Source organism: Phyllostomus hastatus, unplaced genomic scaffold, assembly GCF_019186645.2.
Source record: "Phyllostomus hastatus isolate PE091 unplaced genomic scaffold, TTU_PhHast_1.1 phas_contig_5, whole genome shotgun sequence".
Lineage (NCBI taxonomy): Eukaryota > Metazoa > Chordata > Mammalia > Chiroptera > Phyllostomidae > Phyllostomus > Phyllostomus hastatus.
Window position 1 is genome coordinate 6,311,247 of NW_025333897.1, and position 22,004 is coordinate 6,333,250.

Consider the following 22,004-nt stretch of genomic DNA (forward strand, 5'->3'; position numbering starts at 1 on the left):
TGGTGCACTTACTCTCCCAACCCCTCCCCTCTCCAACACCACAGCAGCCTTCCCAGGGGCATATCACCCTGCCCATGTGGCCAGAATCTGGAATGTCAGGTCTATACATCACTTGAGGTAGAGCACCTAAAGCTGTTCTCTCATGCTGGTCTCCCTGCTTGACCTCTTGTCTCTTTCCCCAGATACCTTCCTCCCTTCCTGAGAGGCTGGCCCAGGGAGGGGGCTGGGCATATATAGGGAGCCACTGTGGGAGGAACTGGCTGGAGAAGCTTTAGGCAGAGAAGGTAAGGAGGAGGATCGGGCAGTTTGGTTGGGCAGAAGGAGCTGGGGTGGTTTCAGGCTCAAGGAAGGCCAGTGCTGAGCACTGGCCAGTGACTGCCCTGCCTGGGCCTCACTATCCTCTGCTATAAAATGGCCTACCATCAGGGCCCAGCAGAGAGCCAGGAGCAGCCCCTTGCAGCTGAGGCATGGAGTGGGGGCAGTGGATCCAGCTGAGCCTTCCCTCCCCTCCTGGCCTTTCCGTGGCTTCATCCCTGCTCATGTGTCCCAGGCAGGACTATGACATCTGCAGCAGCAGAGGCGGAAAAGGGGTCTCCAATTGTGGTGGGGATGCTGGTCGTGGGCAACATCATTATTCTGGTGAGACATCCCCCAGTGCTGGGAGCCGAGTGGGAGGGTGGGGAGAGGAGGCCAGTCTTGAGCCTGGGGTGGAGGGCGGAGGTCCAGGACTCCCCAGCAGACCAGTGCCGCAGGCTTTCTGGTTGGAGCAGCTTGGATTTGAATCTCGGCTCTGCCTCTCCCCAGCTGTGTGACCGTGAGCAAGTGGCTTTACTTCTCTATTCCTGTTTCCCTATACATAAATTATGACTTCATTGTGGGGATATTTGTGTAGATTAATCTATGTATGAACCTCAGCTCAGAAAAAATGATTAACAAATGCTAGCTATGAACATTAACGTGATTATGGACATAAAGTGCCTGCTTGGCACACAGCAGGCCCATGATAATGAATAATAAAAATGTCTTTTACTTAATATTTACTGTTTTTTTTTAAATATGTGATACCTGTACGTGGCTCTGAGGCAAGACAGCCTGGGTTCAAATCCCAGCTCTGCCACTTTCTATTGTAGACTTGGGGTCACCTCTCTGGGCCTCAATTTTCTTCTCTGTAAGATGGAGACTTGCTGTGGCCAGGTAGCTCAGTTGGTTAGAGCATCGTCCTGATATGCACATACAAGAGGCAACCAGTGAATGTGTGGGTAGAGTGTTGAAGCAATGTTTCTCTCTCTATTCCTTCTTTTCTCTCTCTAAAATCAATCATTTAAAAAGTTTTTAAAGATGGAGATAAAATAGTAATGCTGGAAGGATAAAATGAGCTTTGGATTAATGCTCTTAGACAAGTTTTTCACACATGGTTACTCTTTGTATTAATCATAACAACAATGTCCACTAAAGCTGCAACTAATGATTATTACACAGTTATGAGGCCAGTTATGAGGCCCAATGCCTGGCACAGAGTAAGTACTCTAGGAGTTTTAGTTTTATTGGTGTCAAAAAATCCCTCCAAGCATTTCCTCTCTTTTTTTCTGTGTCCTTCATCCCACAGACAACCAGATGCTTAGTTTTTTCAACATGCTACAAATGCAAGCAATAGTAGCATATATACCTACTCTCTCCCCTTTCTTGCCTAAAATGTAGCTCATTGTATATCATTTTTCATGCCTCCCATTTCTTCCTACTCACACAGCCTATAGGCCACTCCACAGCAGTCCTCAAGAGAGCCTCCCTGCTCTTTTCCACAACTGCATAGCACTCCATTGTATAACATCCTTGTTCCTCTATCTACAGTGCTACAGGGGATCATCTTGTGGGTTTGTGATTTTCCTGCATGGACAGGTTATATGTGTAGGGTTATTTCACCAAGTGGAGTTGCTGGACCAAAGGGTTGATGTACTTATAATTCTTCTGGTAATGGCCAGGTTCCCCTCTTCAGGGAATAACACTAGTAAGGGAGGGAAGGTTGACCCAGCATCTCCTCTGTGCCAGTCATGTGCTCTAGGCTTTGCATATGGCATCTCCTTCTATCTTTGAAGCAACTGGCAATGGTGACAGGCAGTGGGTTCTGACTGGGCCCTCCCCTCCTGACCTCTGTCTAGCCTCACCCCTGCTCATGAAAGGTGATGTCTTTGTCACTTACTATTTCTAAACAAATTTTTTAAACCTACACCCAAAGATATGTTTATTGATTTTAGAGAGAGAGAAAGAGAGACAATAACATCAATGTGAGACAATATTTGATGTGGAAGAGAAACATCAATTGGTTGCCTCCCATCCACAGGCTAGGTATGAGCCTGACTGGAAATCAAACCCACAACCTTTTGATATGCCGGACGACACTGCAACCGATGAACCACCCGACCAGGGCTCTTTGCCACTCTTATTACATGCCCACTTTACTGAGCAGGCAGTGGAAGCTCAGAATGAGGAAAGAACTTGCTCATGGATATTCATGCAGCTGGGACTGCTGCCCCTGAGCTGATCTTTCTTACCGGCTGCTCTGTCTAGCTGTCAGGTCTGGCTCTGTTTGCTGAGACAGTATGGGTAACAGCTGACCAGTACCATGTGTACCCACTGATGGGAGTCTCAGGCAAGGATGATGTCTTCGCTGGCGCCTGGATCGCCATCTTCTGCGGTTTCTCCTTCTTTGTCGTGGCCAGCTTTGGAGTAGGTGCAGCACTCTGCCGCCAGCGGTCCATGATCCTCACGGTGAGGCCCAGGAGGAGGGGATGGGGTTAGATAGGCACAAAGATCATCCTTGTAGAGTCATAATAGTAACCATCACTGCAGCCACTAGAGTGTGTGGAGCATGGCACCACACCGAAGGCCTCTTGGAAATCATTTTATTTCACCTTCCCATTACCCAATAACCTAGATTCGGCTGTCTGTCTCCATCATTTCAGAAAGAAAACTGGGACACCAGGGAGGAAAGGAAGAAAGCTCTCTGCACAGGAGGACAGCTTTTGAGTAGCAGGACTGGGATTTGAACCTCAGCTAGTTGGTCTCCAGAGTCTGGTCTCATGAGTGCTGTTGATAAAGACAATAGTAATAGCAGATCAGATACCATGTAATGAGTGCTCACTGCTTTCTAAGTGTTTTACATGGATTAGTTCATTTATTCCTCACAACCCACCATAAGATACCACCACCACCATCATCATCATCATCATCATCATCACCACCATCATCATCATGAACCCACTTGATAGTTGAAACTGAGGCTCTGAGAAGTGAGTCACTTATCCAGGGTTGCACAGTGAGTGAGTGAGTGAGTGAGTGACAGAGCCAGGAGGATTCAAACCTGAGAACTTTAGCACTTGAGCCTGTGTTCTCAATCTCTGCCAATATCAGTAACTGTAACAACAATAACTATACTTCCTAAGGGCCTCTCATGTGCCTGACACCAGGCTAAGCAGTTTAGAAAATGAGCTCCCTCAATCCTCCCAGAAGCCCTCTGAAGTTATTGCTTCTCTATCCATTTACTAAATGAGAAAACTACGTTCAAAGAGGCCAAAGCCCGTATAGTAGGGAGAGCAGGAATTCCAATCCTGACCCAGTGACACAGAGCCAATGCTGTGCTTCCTCTATGGTTGACAAACCTTTAAATTCCCATGAGCACCTACTTATTCAACCAACAAATGCTTATTAAGCAAGAACCACATGCCAAACTCTATGCTAGGCACCAAAGCTATGTAGTAAGCAAAACACAAAGCCATTGCCTTTTGGGGGGACGCTCTGAGGGGGGAAGACAGTGACCAGGGAAGGGTGAGTTGGAACTGGAGAAAGGGATGGGGAAGCCTCGAAGCCAAGGAAGGCAAATGCTTAGGGGAGATGAGGAGTGAGCTTGCGTGTGAATCTTTAGGAAGAACATTCCAGGTGGAGGCAACAGCAAGAGAAAATGCTCTGAAGCCAGAGGAAGCTAGGAGACCAGTGTGGCTGGAACCAAGTGGGGGTGAGGGTGAGAGAGGAGTTGAGGTGAGGGCAGATGGAGGTGAAGGAGAGAACAATGGGCAATGGACATGGAGGATGAGGAAAGAAAAAGAAGGTGGGCCTATCAGGTAGGCCTTATGGGCCTTGGTAAGGTGGCTTTACTGTAAGATGGAGCCACAATAAGGCTCATTTCCTTTCCTTTCCTGTTTTCCTCCTTTGTTTTCTTTCCTGCATTTAATTCTCTGGCATAATAATTTAACCAAAGCCCTAGAAGTTCACCGAGCTAGCAAAAAAAATTTGTGTGTGTCTATTAGTTTGTCATTAACTAAGGCCTAGAAGTTTTAAAAAATATATTATGGGAAATTTCAAACATAGACTAGAGAGAATGCCCTGATGAACCCTGTGTACCTATCACCTGGTTTCAACATGTCTACCACAGAGTGGCGAACTTTGTGTCCTCTACTCCACTCCCTGCTTGCCCACATTTTTCTTTCCTGGGGTATTTTGAAGCACATTCCATACACCAAGTCATTTACCTACAGATATTTGAGTACACATTTCTCTGAGTGATAAGGATATTATTTTAAAATAGTCAGGCATGTTATGCCACATCATATCATCTCTTGGCAGTGGAGTTGGCAAATCCATGCCCCATACCATGTTGCTTTAAGGGTAAGGGTAAAGGGTGAGGACAGGAAAATACTTTTCATTAAACACAGATCAAAGAGATTTTTCTTTTTATTTGCACAATCACTATGCCACTGGCACACCTGCAAAATTCACCCTAGTTCCTTCATATATATCTTCCAACACCCACTCAGGGTTCAAATGTCCCTGGTTGTCTCAAGAATGTCTTTTTTTCTTTCTAAAGTAGACATTTATTTTACTGTATCCAAGCATATTGTTAATTTCATGAAATACTTTACACATGTTTTCATTTCATTTTTCCCTTATCATTTTATTATGGAAAATTTTAAACATACAGAAAATGGGAATGACTTGAACAGCAAACATTTGTATACCTATCACATATGCTGCCACTCACTTGTCTTACACATTTTTTAAAAATTGCATTTCTGTTCATCAATCCATCCCCTTGGGAGGGACTGTGATTTCACAGGCTTTGCCGTGACTAGGCTGTTCTTTCATCCCTCCTTCTATCTCTCCCCAGTACCTGGTGCTCATGCTCATCGTCTACATCTTCGAGTGCGCCTCCTGCATCACGTCCTACACCCACCGAGACTATGTGAGCCAGGCAGAGGCCAGGGGAAGGGCTTGACTTCCAGGGGTAGTGTGGTGAGGGTCTCAGGCTGAGGGTGGAGATTGACTTCTACCTCCTCAGCCATCCCCACTGGACTCTATTTTTCTTGGCCCTTTACAGATGGTGTCCAACCCATCCCTGATCACCAAACAGATGCTGACATTCTATAGTGCAGACACGGAGCAGGGCCAAGAACTGACTCACCTCTGGGACCGCATCATGATTGAGGTGAGCAAGGATGGGTGAGGGTAAGCAGGGAGGTTTGGAGGACCTGGGGCTCTGACCACAGAGGTAAATAGGGCTCCCACTATGCTCACACTGGTATTTGATATCTACTCATGTGGCTCTTACAAGGGATGCTCTGATGGTTGTCATTTTCCAGATGAGTAAACAGGCCCAAAAAAGGGAAAGTCACTTGCTCAGGGTAAGTGGCTGAGCTGGGATCCAAACCTGGCAGCATAGATCCAAAATCCTTGCTCTTAATCATGATGTATATTGTGCTAACAATAACAGCAAACATTTAATGAGCACTAATTTCTGTTTAGCATTGTCCAAAGAACTTTGAAAGCTTATTTAATCCTCACAGGTACTCCATAAAGGAGATCAACTTTTTAGCAATAAGAAAATGAGGCAAGGAATTGAGGGGCTTGCCTGAGGTCACGCAGCTGGTAGTCCACAGAACCAGAAGGATTCAAACCCAGGATGCCAATTTCCAAAAACCACATTCTTAGCTAATCTGACATGACATGGCAGCACAGAGGAGAATATTGAGGGCTCAAGGGAAAATGAAGTCCCAATTTGGCTCAAGTGATATAGCTAGCCAGGATTAGAACCCATGTTTGAAAGAGCTTATGTTTTCATCTTTCAAGGGCCACAAATTAAACACCCACAGGGGCTAGGAAAAGCCAGAAATCTGCCTTTTGGTGTTATTTAGCTCAGGTTTTGTTGACAATGAATTCAAAAGAATTTTAAAATAAATCACAAGTGTAGGTTTGATCCAAATCCCCCAACAGTCTCTTGGTCCTGGAACAATATCTTCTGGTTCTTACACACACGGACCCTGTCCTCCTCTTTGAGGCCCAGCACATGGGGAAGTTGGCCCCAGCAGTGGCACAGGACAGTTTCTCATTACCTGACCTCAGGCAAGTGGTTATCTGCTCTGAGCTAAAGCCTGATGCCCTGCCTTTCTCTCCAGCAAGAGTGCTGTGGTACATCTGGTCCCATGGACTGGGTGAACTTCACATCAGCCTTCCGGGCTGCCACCCCAGAGGTGGTATTTCCCTGGCCCCCACTGTGCTGTCGACGGACTGGCAACTTCATCCCCCTCAATGAACAGGGCTGCCGTCTGGGCCACATGGACTACCTATTCACCAAGGTATATCTTCTTCCTTCTGCTGCACCTGTCTGTGGTCTGTCTCGCCCTCTCTGATTCTTCTCTACCCACCTCCCCCACACCTGGCACTGTCTATTATTTCCTCTTCCCCTCTCTGGCTTTCTCTATCTCTCCCTTCTCTCAACTCTCCACCCATCTGTGTCTCCCTTCCTCTGAAAGTCAATGGGATGTACACAGGGTCTGTCTGATTTAGACCTAGCACCTGCAACTTTTCTCAGGCTGTCTGGGAATATGAGCAACAATAACAATAGCAAGAACACTGATAACAACCTGCCCATATTTATTGAGCTTTTACTTTGTACCAGACATCCTTTTAAGTGCCTTAGGTTTTTATCTTATTATTTTTTAATCCTTACCTGAGGATATATTTATTGATTTTCAAGAGATAGGAAGGAGGGGGGAGAGAGAGAGAGAGAGAGAGAGAGAGAGAGAGAGAGAGAGAGAGAGAGAGAGAGACATAGGTATGCTCCCCAACCGGGGATTGAACCTACAACCTAGGGATGTGCCCTTACGAAGTATCAAACCTGCAACCTTTTGGTATATGGCATGATTCTCTAACCAACTGAGTCACCCAGCCAGAGCCAAATTTTTATTATTTCTCACTATAGCCAGATGAGGTAAAGATGATAATTATGCCATTTTACAGATGATGAAACTAAGAGGTAACTTACTAGTGAGGGATGGAGCTGGGGTTTGATTTCAGGTAGTTAGGCCCCAACCAGGTGCTTTAAGTGCTGCAAGGGAAGTGCAGAGACAGGGAAAGGACTAGAGGAGGTTAGACTAGGAGAACTGCTCCCAGCGGCTCTCTCTGGCTGCTCTTGGCTGCCCGGGCCCTTCAATGGTGTGTGTTAGATCAGTTGTGCAAACCATCTCCACCCTCAGAATCAGACAGGCATGTTTCCAGCCATGACTCTGTGCAGAGTGCTTACATGCATCCTCATGGAATCTTCACAAATGCTTTGAGAGGGCAGCGCTGTTAAGATCACCACTTCACAGATCAGAAAACTGAGGCTTAGAGGATCAGAGTCATATGTAGGCCCCATAGCCAACAAATGATAGCCTCCCACTCAGTTCTGTCTAAATCCAGGGCACACACCCTAAATCTTGGCTCTTGGCTGCTTCCAAGTTGGACCAGGGGTCTATGTGAAGATGTGGGGCTCTAGACCCACATAGCCCCATCTCATCAGTGAGGAGATATCCAAAGTGGAGTGATCCTAAAGACCTATATAGTTCAAACCCTTGGAACTTGTGGGCAGTGTGGTAAGCTGGCTGTAAACAAAATCACTCTCAGGCTGTCATAATCATCATCAGGGTAGCACTTACTTATACAGGGCTTGGGTTCAAGGTCACATCCTTGCTCCCTGAAACCACCCTGCAAGGTAGACACTGCTATGATCCTCATTGCACAGTGAGAAAATACAAGACAAGGAAGGAAGTGACTTTCTTGAGGGCATACAGCAAGTCTTGCTTTCAGCAGCCAACCTCCCTGAGAATTTTCTCAAACTCTCATTTTCCCTGTGCCCAGGGCTGTTTTGAACACATTGGCCACGCCATCGACAGCTACACGTGGGGCATTTCGTGGTTTGGATTTGCCATCCTGATGTGGACAGTGAGAGGCGGGGAGCCTATGGTTGGGTGGGATGTGGGTGTAGGGCTGGAGTGCTCCTAACCAGACTGCCTTCTCCTCCAGCTCCCTGTGATGCTGATAGCCATGTATTTCTACACTACACTGTGAGGAACGAGAAGGGATGGCTTCACGTACACCTCAGCCTCCTCCTTCTCCTGCTCCTTCGTCCTCCGGCTGATGCTTGGCTGGCACCTCATCTCTCCACTTTCCACCTCCCTCACCCTTTCCTCTTTCTACTCCTAGTATATTTTACCAGGTTTCTGAGGTCTGCTAGGAACTGAGGATGCCCTGAAACCCCTGAACATGTGTACATGGACCTTTAACCCTTAACCACATTTCATTTGGTTGATTCTTGAACTATCTATCAGTGTCAATTTAAAGTCTTGTCCTTAGATCTCACCATCCCACTCACAGATGTCTCCTTCCTGGTGGATGTTGCCATTATTACTGAGTGGTTTATGATGATCTATGTAAGCTCTGGTAGACTGGGATTGCTATGAGGGGAGGGACAAGTTCTGTCATGGTCATTTATTTTCCCCAGCATTGCCCAGCACTGGACTGAGTATAGATAGTCAATAAATACTGTTTGAATGAGTTCATTTGTTTTCTTCTGGGAAAGATGAATGAACAAGAACTCTATCAATGGAAGTGGCAGAAACCCAATTGGCACTGACTGAAATATAAAATGAAATTTATTGGCTCATGTAACTGAGTTAACAGGGCTGGATCCAGGAGTTCAGACTAGGTTTTCAAGAAACCTGCTTCATACTAAGACAGGATTTCTCTGCAACACCAGATGTATATCATTATAGCTAAGTAACACAGTGGTGAGAAAGGATCTATGTCCCAATAGCTTTAGCCAAGGTCAAGGATTAAACCTCACTGCCTTGGTTTAGGTTCCAGGCCCACCCTTTAGTTATAAAAGGAAGAGCACCTGGACTAATGCATCCAAAGGTGGTGTTGCGATAGCGTTTGTTTATCAAGGGAAAATCAGATTTCAGGGCTGATGGACCAGTATAGGTGATAGATATCCTCCTATTAGGGACTAAAGCTTCCAGCAAGTTCTCTAAGGGGTGCATGACACACAACAAACTTTAAGAATCTCATCATCATTTGCCTCTTTGAAGCAAGCCCATCCTCTGGACATTTTATTGCAATTAGGCTCTGCCAGGAGAGACTGGCTTCACTCTCCATCATACAAAGTTTCTCAAGGTCCTCATTTACTCCATTGATCTGTCAATGGTGTGCAAATGCTAAATTCAGATATTGGCTTTTAAAAACCTGTAATGGTCAGTTGGAAACAACCTAATATATGGATATTAGGGGGTGGGTTGTACAACTCTTGTTATGTCCTTGGACTGGAATTCTCTGTGGCTGTTAAAAAAATGATAGATTGAGTTGTGAGCTGATATAAAAAGATGCCATAATGGTATAAATAATCCAAAAGAATATATAAGGTGATTTCATTACAGTAACCTAAATGAGTATCAGTAGGGGACTGGTTAAATTAGCTATGCAGAGGCAGGAGAGAGTCAGGAGGGAGGAACTCTGGAGGTGCCCCAGGGCTAAGATAAAGGACATCCATAGAGGACAGAGACCCTGTTCTACCACTGGTCGTTCCTGCTTTCTGAAAAAGCACTGAATCATGGTGACTCATGAATGACATGCAAAGAAGATACTATATGACCCCTGCTTCATTATAATAGCATTATAATAAATTAACATTGTGCAACCCCCTTTTCCAGTGGCCAATCAAGGAAAATCATAGGAGACCACATGTGCTGTAGATTTAAAGTAATATAACTACTTGCACATGCACACTAAAACCCCACCAAAACTAGCCAGGAAGGAACTGTCCTATAAGAACAGAATCCCTCTAGCCCCTGAGGTCAGTCTCTGCTTAGAGTTGGCCCGCTTCCATGTTCTGTGGAGTGTACTACCACCTAATAAATCTGCTCTCTCTCTTTCTGCTATAAACTCTCTGTGTGTTCAGTTTAATTCTTTGTCCACAATCACCAAGAACCTGGTTACCTGTGCCCACCTGTGACATGCAATATCTTTACTTTGGAACACCACACAATAGTAAAAAATAATGTTTTAACAAAGAAAAATCTCCAAGAAATGCAAAGTAGAAAAATTTGCAAACCATATATAATACTTTAATTTCTGTAGACACAAATGCAGGGTTGCTTTTTAAAACAATGGTCAAAGTATTTAAAATAATGTTTAAAAGAATAGGGAAAATAATTTTTAAAAAGCAAAAATTAAGCCCTGGCTGGCGTAGCTCAGTGGATTGAGCTCAGGCTGCGAACCAAAGTGTCGCAGGTTCGATTCCCAGTCAGGCCACATACCTGGGTTGCAGGCCACAGCCCCCAGCAACTGCACATTGATGTTTCTCTCTCTCTTTCTCCCTCCCTTCCCTCTCTAAGAATAAATAAATAAAATCTTTTTAAAAAGCAAAAATTATATGTAACCCCATCACTTAGAAGTTTATAAAAATTTGGAAATGGAAGTGTCCTGTGTTCCACTTCATAGTAAATCCCACCCACCCAAACCTGGCCCAACCCCTACCTAGATAATTGTTATTAACATATAATAAATTTTTTTTTGGCTTTTCAAAAGTTTTTATTAACAGATCTATATATACTTATATAAGTACACACACGCTTAATAGAATCATGCTTTAAAAATTAGTTTGCAACTTGCTTTCTTCACTTAACTATATATTATGGTCATCTTCACCTCTTTTTTTAATTATTGCAATGTATTTCAGAGTATAGCTGTATCATAGATCATCATGATCTGTTGTTAAATAAACAAGGCAAGGAGCAAAACAGTATGCATAAGTGATTTTTTTATAAAAATTATGTAAGCATATTTCCCATGAAGGACTCCTTTGAGAAAGAGAGTGGGATGGAGTGCCGCGGTCCGGCCGCAGCTAGGTCCAGGGTTTCCTGAAAGGTGGGTAAGGCGTCGGCAATGGGAGACAGACGACAACACGCCTCAGAGGACAGTGATGCTCTGTTCCGTTTATTGCAAGTACAAGCAGGTTTTTATACTTTCATTTTTAGCAGTGATTGACATTTGCGATTAGGTAAAGCAGAAAAAAATTAATACAAAGGTAACCAGGAAAAATACAAAAATTCCCATAGATTCAGTTATATTAAACAAAGATTATTTTAACCAGGAGAACCATAAATCAGACAATTAGAAATAGCTGTACATACAAAGTTTAAATGTCTTATTGTTTATTAAAGTTCTCAGAATTTGTCATGGGGCAAAAGGATACGCTAAATTGAATAGAGGTTATAGGAAATTTATTATAAGGCCTTTGTGATGTCTAACTTACCTATTTACCTTTTCTGTCTAAAATATTTCTCTATGTACCATGGACTCTAACTCCCTGGTAACTGTTTCTACGTGCTTAATTTATAATAGTTAACCAGCTTTTCTTATTTCTTTGCCTGTCTAATTCTATTTGATATATATTCGTATTCAAGGTAAAGGCGGGGCTGTTACTCCAACAACTTTTAGACACTCAGGGGCTATTTCATTAGAGGGGATTTTATTCTTTGGTCAAGAAATTATTTTATACAACTTCATAGGAATTATGCAAGTCAATAAACCTGAGATACAGATATCTAACAATCCCACCACCTTTTAATCTCCAAAACAAACAGGTAAAGAGAGATAAACAGGAAATTCAGCTACAGTAAACTCTTTTTATTTCTTAGTTAATAAACACCAGGGAGGTCTGCTTCGAGCTAGCCTTTCCATGAAATTTAGACTATTATAAAACACTTGAACTTCATCCTAATTGACCATTCTAATGCCACCCTTATTATATGCTCCTGTATAAGGCAATGGGAGATCTGGAACCCTCTGGAGACTATTAGCTCCTTTTGGGGGACACCATAATTTGCCAATAATCTAATATGCTACCCAGGGGTACCCCTGGGCTGTGGGTAAGGGTCTATATGGTTTTTTCTTGTTTTCTAGAAAGACTCTTTGTATCTATGGGTAAGGAACAGGCATGGGAAAGTCCGCCAATAATTCAACCTATTGTAACTGATTTATGAATTCTTTTATGGAAACAATCGGGGATAATTTCTTACTCAGGTTTATAAACACTTTATTTAAAACAATCTGGGCATGATTCAATAGTCTAGGGAGAACTAGTTGTCCCTTCAGAATTTCCCTCAAAATCAATCATTGACTCTTTTCAAGCCTCTTTCTTCTCATGTCCTGTTCTTATGGGAATCAGGGTACAAAGTAAGACCATGATTAATATTAGCAAGGAAATTATTAAAAGCAATCCCCAGAAAAATTACCGCCCCCCTTTGTATGCCACGCTCTCTTCCAGGAAAACAGATTCCTTGAATGCCCTCTTTCCATGTTCAGACCTTGTCAAAAAACATGGTTGGAAGAGGGCGTGGCATTGGAGGGTGAAAGGAGGAGGAATTTTTCACATTATATATATCTTTGAAACTATTTTTGTAAAGATCATCTATTATTTTTTTAGAAACAAAGACTATTAGGGGGTTTCTAACATTCTAAACAATATACAGCTTTACTTTTGAAGCCAGAATTTTAAAACATCACTTAGATGTGGTATGCACCATATTTTAACACTCAAGGGCCCCTCCAGGTTAACTGGTTTAACTGGTTTTTCTGCAGGCCATGGAATGAAACTTCTCCCCCATTCCTGGGTACATATTTGGCTGTCTTGTAAAAGTGTCAAAGGAATGGCTGTGGTAGGGGGAGGGTGGAATTCTGACCTAATCTACTTACTTTTTTTTTTAAGATTTTGTTTATTTATTTTTAGAGAAGGGAAGGGAAGGAGAAAAAGAGGGAGAGAAACATCAACGTGTGGTTGCCTCTCACTGGGGACCTGGCCCGCAACCCAGGCAGGTGCTCTGACCAGCAATCAAACCAGCAACTCTTTGATTCACAGGCTGGTGCTCAATCCACTGAGCAGACCAGCCAGGGATAATCTACTTACTTGTAAATTCAGATATGTGCTCACGAGCAAGTTCACAGTGACCTCGTGCGTGGCCGGGAATTTCTGAGAGAAGCAAAGAGGGAGCACTGGGTTCTCACTAGCCCCACCACACTCTGAGCCTCAGTGTGCCCCTTTGAGAAATGGGGGTTCCAACAGTCCCTAGTTCATAGCACACAGCTCAAACATTCTTGAGAGTTCAAGAACTGGTAGACCTTTTTATTATGAATCAGGAATTTTCTCAACCCTGTGTAATCAGAATCAAATGCAAAAGCAAACTGTCTGCTGAGGCTGCATCTGTCTCCACTAAACCCCAATTTCAAATGTTTGGGGCTCCACCATCCTCATATAGAAACTGATTCTATGAAGTGACTCAGATATTTGCACTTATAAAAGTAAAGTCGTACTTGAAAATGACTGGTGCTTTCTCTGAGAGATGAGTTCAGCAAATGTTAGAGTTAATATGATATTTTTTGGGCTAAGGGTCTTTAAAGAATGTTTATGGAATTAATGAAGACTAATATGCTCAAATCAGTTTTTCCCTTAAAAATCACACTGCAAAAAAAAAAAATTTAATGTGCCCTGGCTGGTGTGGCTCAGTGGACTGAGCCCTGGCCTGCAAACCGAAAGGTCGAGGGTTCGATTCCCAATCAGGGCACATGCCTGGGTTGCAAGTCAATGTTTCTCTCCCTCTTTCTCCCTCCCTTCTCTTCTCTCTAAAAATAAATAAATAAAATCTTAAAAAAAGAAAAGAAAAAATATTTAATGTCATGGGAATAATGACATGGTTATAAAATTGATATGTGAAAAAAGAAGTTTACAAAATAGCATGCCAAGTATGATTGCTTTTCTGATAAAAATATAAATATGTGCACATTTGCATTAAACTTGTTAACTTTTTCTAAGTCTCCCAAAGGTTAGCATTGGTCTTTAAGGAAGAAGAGACACTTTCAGGGGATTTTTATTTCATTCCTTGGGCATTTTGGTATTTTCCAAATATTCTATGATGATTATTGCTTTTGTTCTCCAACAAAAATAAAAAAATAAATGTTTGTAAAAATGTCACTGCTGGACATGAGATATGTATTGAGGAAAGAGTTATCACTAAATATTTTTAAACTTTCACTGAGTAGTCAAGACATGTCAGGCCTTGACAGATGCTGTATCTTAGGGTCAAGCTGGCTTCTGTGCAGACACTAGGCAGGCCTCTCCACCTCTGTCACACATCTGCCACTACCTTCTCTGGCTCCATCTGGCCACATACCTTTAGAGTGTGGCTCAGCCAGACTGGCAGCAGTTTGACCTGTCCAAGGTAGGCTTCAGCCAGCAGGACAGGTTTATCTGCCCTGGTCCCTTCTCTCAGAGGCCCACATCTGTGGGTGAGAGGAGAGCAAAGACATGAGATTCAGGACACTTAAGAGAGAGAGGTGACAGTCATTCAGTGGCTGCTCCTAATATGGCTCCCCAGTGCCCTCAGCACAAAGCCCAGCTCCTCAGCCATGCCCTGCAGGGCCATTATGGTCCATCTCCTTGCCACATACCCAAGCTTATATCTCTCCCTAGCCCCACTGAGCCAATCTTTCTTTCACCATCTGAGAATAAACTACAGTGTTCTATAGCAATCAAGCAGGAACACACCTCTGACTACATCCACTGTAACTTCCATAAGGGCAAGCTGTCTTACCCACTAAAATGTGAAACTTATATCCCTTTGACTTAACTGATTCCACCTCTGGGAATTTATCCTGAATATACACTTGCAAGTTTGTACAAATACCTATGTACAAGGGGTAACTGAAAGCAATAACTAAGAAACATCCTAAATCATGTCAGAAGGAAACCAGTTATATAATTTGGTTTTTTCATATTGTGGAGTACCATGCAGCTAAGTTTAAAGGTCACCACTTTTATATTTGCTGATATGAAACCATCTCCAAGACAGATTATTCACTGACAAAAAGGCAAAGCACAAAACAATGTATGCTAAATGCAATCCTAGATTGGATCTTGGAAGAGAAAAAAAGACATCAGTGTAAAAACTAGTATAACCCTAATAAAATCTAGTGTTTAATTAATGGCATTGTACCAATGTTTATTTCAAGATTTTGATGAATATACCATGGCTATGTACTATGCCAACATTAGGGGAAACTTGGAAAAGGGTATACAAGAATGCTCTGTAGTAGCTTTGCATCTTTTCTATAAATCTAAAATTCCTACAAGATAAAGTTTATATGCAAAAAAAAAAGAACACCTGACTGTATCTTTCTATATTTGTAGACCTCTAAAGAGGAGGAATAAGCCCTGGCTGGTGTGGTTCAGTAGATCGAGTGCCAGTCTGCGAAAAGAAAGGTCTCTAGTTCGATTCCCAGTCAGGGCATAGGCCTGGGTTGTGGGTGGGTCCCTGGTGAGGGGCTTGCAAGAAGCAACCACACATTGGTGTTTCTCTCCCTCTCTGTCTCCCTCCTTTCTCCTTGCTCTAAAAGTAAATAAATCTTTTTTTAAAAAAGAGGAGGAAAAAAGAAGTTTGTGTATGCACAAGATACATTCTTTCTCATTAATTGTCCTATTGTGATTAATTTTTCTTAATTCAGGAAAGCTTATTCAGCTTGAAAATTGGTAAATATTTTTTAAATAATTTAAAAAATATTTTAAACATATTTTTTAAATAATTAAAAAAATAATTTACTTGCATCATGGCTTTGTCAGAGTACCTAATGTCATTATTTGAAAATTTTAATCTGATAGCACTATTTCCAACCAAATGTCTTCATTTTGGATTGCAGTTAGAAATTAAACAAGGCTGAGGAACAGAGTGAAAGGAAACAGGGCAGTTCACTAGAAACCAACTCACCAAATGTTCAGGTTACCCAATGGCCCACTCATTAAATTGATCAAAAATGCTTTTAATAGTGTCAACCAAAATGGTTTAACAGATTGTAAGGAAATTTTTTTTTTTTTACTTAGTTCCCCTCAGAAAAACTGAGCTAAAAGTGTCCTGTGTCAGAGATGGAGCAGACAACAGGGAACAGGCTTCTCAGAAGGGTAGGAACCTAGAGACAGTAATAGCCTTCAGGAAATGACCACTGACTTTGCTGGTTCTCCAGTGTAGCCTTGCTGATCCTGAGTTATGTGTGAGAACCAGGAATCCAGTGTGGGTTAACCTACCTTATATAGAAAAGCTTACATTTTCATGTAAGGTTTTGCAAAATGATCATATAAGTCCTGGGGATTCAAGGGCTGTAGTGCTATAAGAATTAACTCTCCAGATCCATTGAGAACCTATCTTAGCCAGACAATGTCACTGATACCAATATGCTAGAGAGCCTATGAAGCTTTGTTGAGACAGGCTACTTCTGCCCATCCTACATGATAAAATTGTAAATATCCAGTAAATTTGTGAATACCATCAACTTATTCATGCATTTTAATATTTATTTCTTGCCTATCACGTGCATTAGGCATTGTCCTAGGTTCTGGGGGATCCAGCAGGGAACAAATCAAGACCTCACTTTCTCCCCTTATAAAGCCTACCTTCTGGAGGGGGAGATGGAGAAAACAAATAAGGAAAACAGACATGTTAGAGAATAGTAAGTGCTAAGGAGAAAAAGAAAATGTAAAAATGAAAGAATTTTTAAAACTAGTGAAGAAGGGAGGCAGGGATTTTCATCACCACTTCCTCATCCTGGCTGGATGTGTAAGCTCACAGCAGTGGCATGCACCCCCTCTAGGTTGTTTTCCATTGTCCTACTTGGATGCTGTGCTGTCCCATCGCCATGGTGGGGGAAAGGGATGGCGAACTCTGATTGACCACTCCTGGGACATGTGCCTTGAGATAGAGTCAGCCTCATTCAATGGTCCAGGATGGGAGCAGGGAGGAGTAAGCTACTCAGATCAGGCTAGGAAGGAAACAAAAATATTTATTTAAAAAAATTTACATTTGCCCTGGCTGGTGTAGCTCAATGGATTGAGCGTGGGCTTCGAACCAAAGCATCACAGGTTTGATTCCCAGTCAAGGCACATGCCTGGGTTGCAGGCCACAGCCCCCAGCAACCGCACATTGATGTTTCTCTCTCTCTGTCTCTCTCTCTCTCTCTTTCTCCCTCCCTTCCCTCTCTAAAATAAATAAATAAAATCTTTAAAAAATACATTTATTAAAAACAGCAATTTCTAGCCAAATAATATAAAGTATTTTAAATTCATTATTTGAAAGTATATACAGCTTTGTATAAATAAACAATGAAACTGTACAGAGTTAAACAAATATTCATTTAGCAAACAAGTTGAATCACCATCACCTACTCAGCACTTCATAAAGTGTTTCATAAATAAAATATTTAAAACACAAGAAAAAGTTCCATTAAATATTTTAACCTTAATAACACACTCTGCTCAGTACACCTATCAAATCAGTCATAATATTGTACAAGTAAACAGACCCTGGAGGCAGAAAGGACCACTATTCCCTCTCCTCATCAACATTCCACCTGCTGATAAATGACACACAAAGCACTGAGAATTGAATGTTAGCCATCTCACTACTGTCATTTTTCTTAATAACGGGGGCCCCATCACTAACCTTTGTCTGTTGTCAATTCATTGCCTCAATTGCAACATTTAACAGCTAGCACAAGGTTAGGCCTTGTCAGTAGAGGGCGCTGGAAGGACATTGCAGGAGTTATGAATCCTTAGATTCCAATGCTTTGTTCTTGTTCCTTCTTGCTTGTGACCAGTAGGTGGCTGTTATTCTTCTGCACATTGTAGCCCACCACCTTCAGCACATTCTTGAGTTCAGCTAGGGGACACATCACTTGACCCAAGCAAGAGATCTATTGAAAACATGAAATAGAATTATGATTTCTCACTGAATTGACTGTCTTTTCATATGTTCTGGAAATGGAAAGATGCAAAAGAGAGGCATCGGTCTCTTTGAAGAGCCATTTTCAGTGTTGCTGGGAAATCAATTTTTTAAAAAAGGCCCTGCTCCTGACTGGTGTGGCCCAGTAGGTTGGGTATTGTGTCGTGAAGCGAAAAGTCGCTGGTTCAGTTTTGGGTCAGGGCACATGCCTGGGTTGCGGGTTTGGTCCCCTAGTTAGGGAGTGTATGTGAGGCAATAGATTGATGTTTCTCTCTCATGTCAATGTTTCTCTCCCTCTCTTCCTTCCCCTCTCTCTAAAAATAAATAAATAAAATCTTTAAAAATGTATCCTTGGTATTAAAGCTCATCTCATAAAAAATTCAGCCCTGGCTGGTGTGGCTCAGTGGATTGAGCACTGCCCTGAGAACCAAAGGGTCGATGGTTTGATTCCCAATCAGGGCACATGCCTGTGTTGCAGGCCAGGTCCCTGGTTGGGGGCGTGGAGAGGCAATCATTTAATGTTTCTCTCACACATTGATGTTTCTCTCCATCTCTCTCTCCCTCCCTTTCTATCTCTCTAAAAATATAAATAAATATTTTTAAAAATAAAAAAATCATTCATAATTTTAAGGAGACAAGTCTGGAAACTGACTTTTGAGCTTTTAAGATCTATACCCATACTAAAGGCAAGTGACATTTCTTGCCTAGAAACTACTCTGATCCAGGGTAATTTAGTTAGCTTTTGTTAACCACTTCCAAAACACAGTGCCTATATATAATATATATATAATATATATTATATATATATATATATAATTGATTATGCTATTACAGTTGTCCCATTTTCCCCCCTTCACTCCCCTCCACCCTGCATACCCCCTCCCACCCACATTTCCCTTTTAGTTCATGTCCATGTGTCATACTTATAAGTTCTTTAGCTTCTACATTTCCCATACTATTCTTGCCCTCCCCCTGTCTATTTTCTACCTACCATCTATGCTACATATTCTCTGTACCTTTTTCCCCCTCTCTCCTCCTCCCACTTCCCTGTTGCTAACCCTCCATGTGATCTCCATTTCTGTGGTTCTGTTCCTGTTCTAGTTGTTTGCTTAGTTTGTTTTTGTTTTAGGTGTGGCTGTTAATAATTGTGAGTTTGCTGTCATTTTACTGTATACGTTTTTTATCTTCTTTTTCTTAGATAAGTCCCTTTAACATTTCATATAATAAGGGCTTGGTGATGATGAACCCCTTCAACTTGACCTTATCTGGGAAGCACTTTATCTGCCCTTCCATTCTAAATGAAAGCTTTGCTGGATAGATCAATCTCAGACTTAGGTCCTTGACTTTCATGACTTCAAATACTTCTTTCCAGCCCCTTCTTGCCTGTAAGGTCTCTTTTGAGAAATCAGCTGACAGTCTTATGGGAACTCCTTTGTAGGTAATTGTCTCCTTTTCTCTTGCTGCTTCTAAGATTCTCTCCTTCATTTTAATCTTGGGTAATATAATTATGATGTGCCTTGGTGTGTTCCTTCGTGGGTCCAACTTCTTTGGGACTCTCTGAGCTCCCTGGACTTCCTGGAAGTCTATTTCCTTTGCCAGATTCAGGAAGTTCCTCTTTATTATTTGTTCAAATAACTTGTTCAAATAACTGTTATTTTCCACATCTTGCTCTTCCTCTTCCCCTTTTGGTACCCCTATGATTTGGATGTTGGAATGTTTAAAGATGTCCTGGAAGTTCCTAAGCCTCTCCTCATTTTTTTGAATTCTTGTTTCTTCATTCTTTTCTGATTGAATGTTTCTTTCTTCCTTCTGGTCCACTCCATTGATTTGAGTTCCAGTTTCCTTCCCATCACTATTGGTTCCCTGTACATTTTCCTTTATTTCATTTAGCGTAGCCTTCATTTTTTCATCTAATTTGCAATCAATTCTGCAACGATGCTCGACAAATTCTGTAAACATCCTGATTACCAGTGTTTTGAACTGTGCATCTGATAGGTTGGCAACCTCGTTGTTGCTTAGTTGCATTGTTTGGGGGGCCTTTGATCTGTTCTTTCGTTTGGGCCTTTTTTTTTGTCTTGACGCACCTGTTACATAGTAAGGGGCAGAGCTTTAGGTGTTTACCAAGGCAGGGTAACCTACCTCGCTGCGCTGTGATGCTATATGTGGGGTAGGGGTCTGAGAGGTAACAATGGCACTTGCTCCACTCTCTGCCGGATCTCAGTCACTTCCCCCACTTCCCACAAGCAAACTGGGCCCTTCTGGTGTTGATTTCTGTGTGGGTGGGCTTGTGTACATTCTAGGACCCTGTGGGTCTCTCCAATGAACTCTTCTGTGAGGCTGGGAGTCTCTCCAGGCACCTCAACCCCCACAGGTGTTTTCAATTGGTGTTTTGAGGCTTTATTTCCGAGCGCTGGGACCCTGAGTTGCACCATCTGTCTTGCTCCCTAGTTTCACCTGGTTTTTCTGTGTGTGAATGTGGGACCACCCTCTCCGCCAGCCGCCTTGCGTGCCTGTCCACAATCCACAACCTGACACCTTGCTGGGTTCACTTTCTGCCACTCTGCTCCAGGGTCTGCCAGCCACTGCTTTTTTTTCCTCGACCTCTCTCTGCCTGGCCGCCTGACTCTGCCCCTTCTACCTGTCTGGATGAATGTGTCTATTTTCCTTGATTGTCAGACTTCCATACAGTTCAATTTTCTGTCAGTACTGGTTGTTTTTTTGTTTCTAAATTTTTGTTGTCCTTATCTTGGTTGTGTGAGAAGGTACAGTGTGTCTATCTATGCCTCCATCTTGGCAGGGAGTCCCCAAAACACAGTGTCTTAAAATACTGATTTTTTAGCTCCTGATTCTATGGGACCATTTGGGCTGAGCAGAGCCAGGCAGTTCTTCTGTTAGTCTCACCTGGGCTCACGCATGCAGCTGCAGTCAGCTAGTGGGATGACAGGGGATTGGTTGTTTTAGGGTGGCCTCCCTCATGTGTATGGCTGGCTGGCTATTGGTGCAGGTGGCTGGTTTGATGGCTCTGGACCATGTGTCTATAGCAGGCCAGCCCAAGCTTACTTATATGGTGGTGCTTGCAGGGTTCCCAAGGAGCCAGACAAGAAGAAAAGTTCCAGAGTGTAGAAGCAATTTTTAAGTCTCTGCTTTATCATATTTACTATTATCCAATTGGTCAAAACAAGTCGATGGCTAGGGCCTGGATTAGTGTGTGAGGTGTGCAAAAGGAAAGAGAATTATGGAGGCCATTTTAACAAGCAACCTACCAAACATGGGATCCAGGTTGGTAAAAAGATGTCATCAGTTTCCAATAGTAGTAGTCAAATGCCTCTATTTGAGCCCTGGCTGGTGTTTATTGAGTGCCAGCCTATGAACAAAAGGGTCACTGGTTCAATTCCCAATCAGGGCACATTCCTGCATTGTGGGCCAGGATCCCAGCTGGGAGCACATGAGAGGCAACACACATTGATGTTTCTCTCCCTCTCTTTCTCTCTCCTTTCCCCTCTCTCTAGAAATAAATAAATAAAATCTTTTTTTAAATGCCTCTATTTGAAAGTGTGGATAGTTGTGATCTCCTCAAATGGCCTTTGTTCCCAGGACAAAGCCAGATGGGAGACAGTTGATGCTAACAGCAGCCTGGACCTTGGGTCATTCCTTCAGTAACCAAAAAGCTGTCTTGTGAATAGATGTCTTTTTCCAAATTTCATATATCACAGAAGATTAAGGGAACAATGTTCTAATTCATGTTTCAAAATCCAAAAAGGATATTAAAGACCTGAAGAAACCCTTAGATGCTTCTTAGATACCTTCTCAGATAACATGGGCATTGGAATGGAAGGAAATAGAAAAGGTAAAAGGTTAAGAAAATGGTGTCTTTGGAGT

At 42.5% G+C, this 22,004-nt stretch overlaps 1 protein-coding gene across 2 annotated transcripts; it reads left to right on the forward strand.

The window, feature by feature from the left end:
- The first annotated feature begins 210 nt into the window (after nucleotides 1-210).
- Nucleotides 211-9,633, forward strand: UPK1A (uroplakin 1A). 2 transcript variants are annotated; one of them, XM_045846894.1, is made up of 8 exons: nucleotides 245-284; nucleotides 551-639; nucleotides 2,566-2,766; nucleotides 5,159-5,233; nucleotides 5,369-5,476; nucleotides 6,444-6,623; nucleotides 8,167-8,250; nucleotides 8,332-9,629. In XM_045846894.1, exons 2-8 carry the CDS (start codon nucleotides 559-561, stop codon nucleotides 8,374-8,376), a joined length of 774 nt encoding a protein of 257 aa, XP_045702850.1. In that variant the 5' UTR covers nucleotides 245-284; nucleotides 551-558; the 3' UTR covers nucleotides 8,377-9,629. The 2 variants fall into 2 exon arrangements, with proteins under 2 accessions (XP_045702851.1, XP_045702850.1); XM_045846895.1 differs by lacking the exon at nucleotides 8,167-8,250 and having other exon boundaries at nucleotides 211-284; nucleotides 8,332-9,633.
- The last annotated feature ends 12,371 nt before the right edge of the window (nucleotides 9,634-22,004 follow it).

Bases quoted from the DNA above. Each gene is read 5' to 3' on its own strand.
- UPK1A (XM_045846894.1), top strand. From the start codon at position 559: ATGACATCTGCAGCAGCAGAGGCGGAAAAGGGGTCTCCAATTGTGGTG. The intron at 2,767-5,158 runs GTGAGGCCCAGG...ATCTCTCCCCAG, and splicing joins AGCGGTCCATGATCCTCACG to TACCTGGTGCTCATGCTCAT. The intron at 8,251-8,331 runs GTGAGAGGCGGG...CTTCTCCTCCAG, and splicing joins TTGCCATCCTGATGTGGACA to CTCCCTGTGATGCTGATAGC.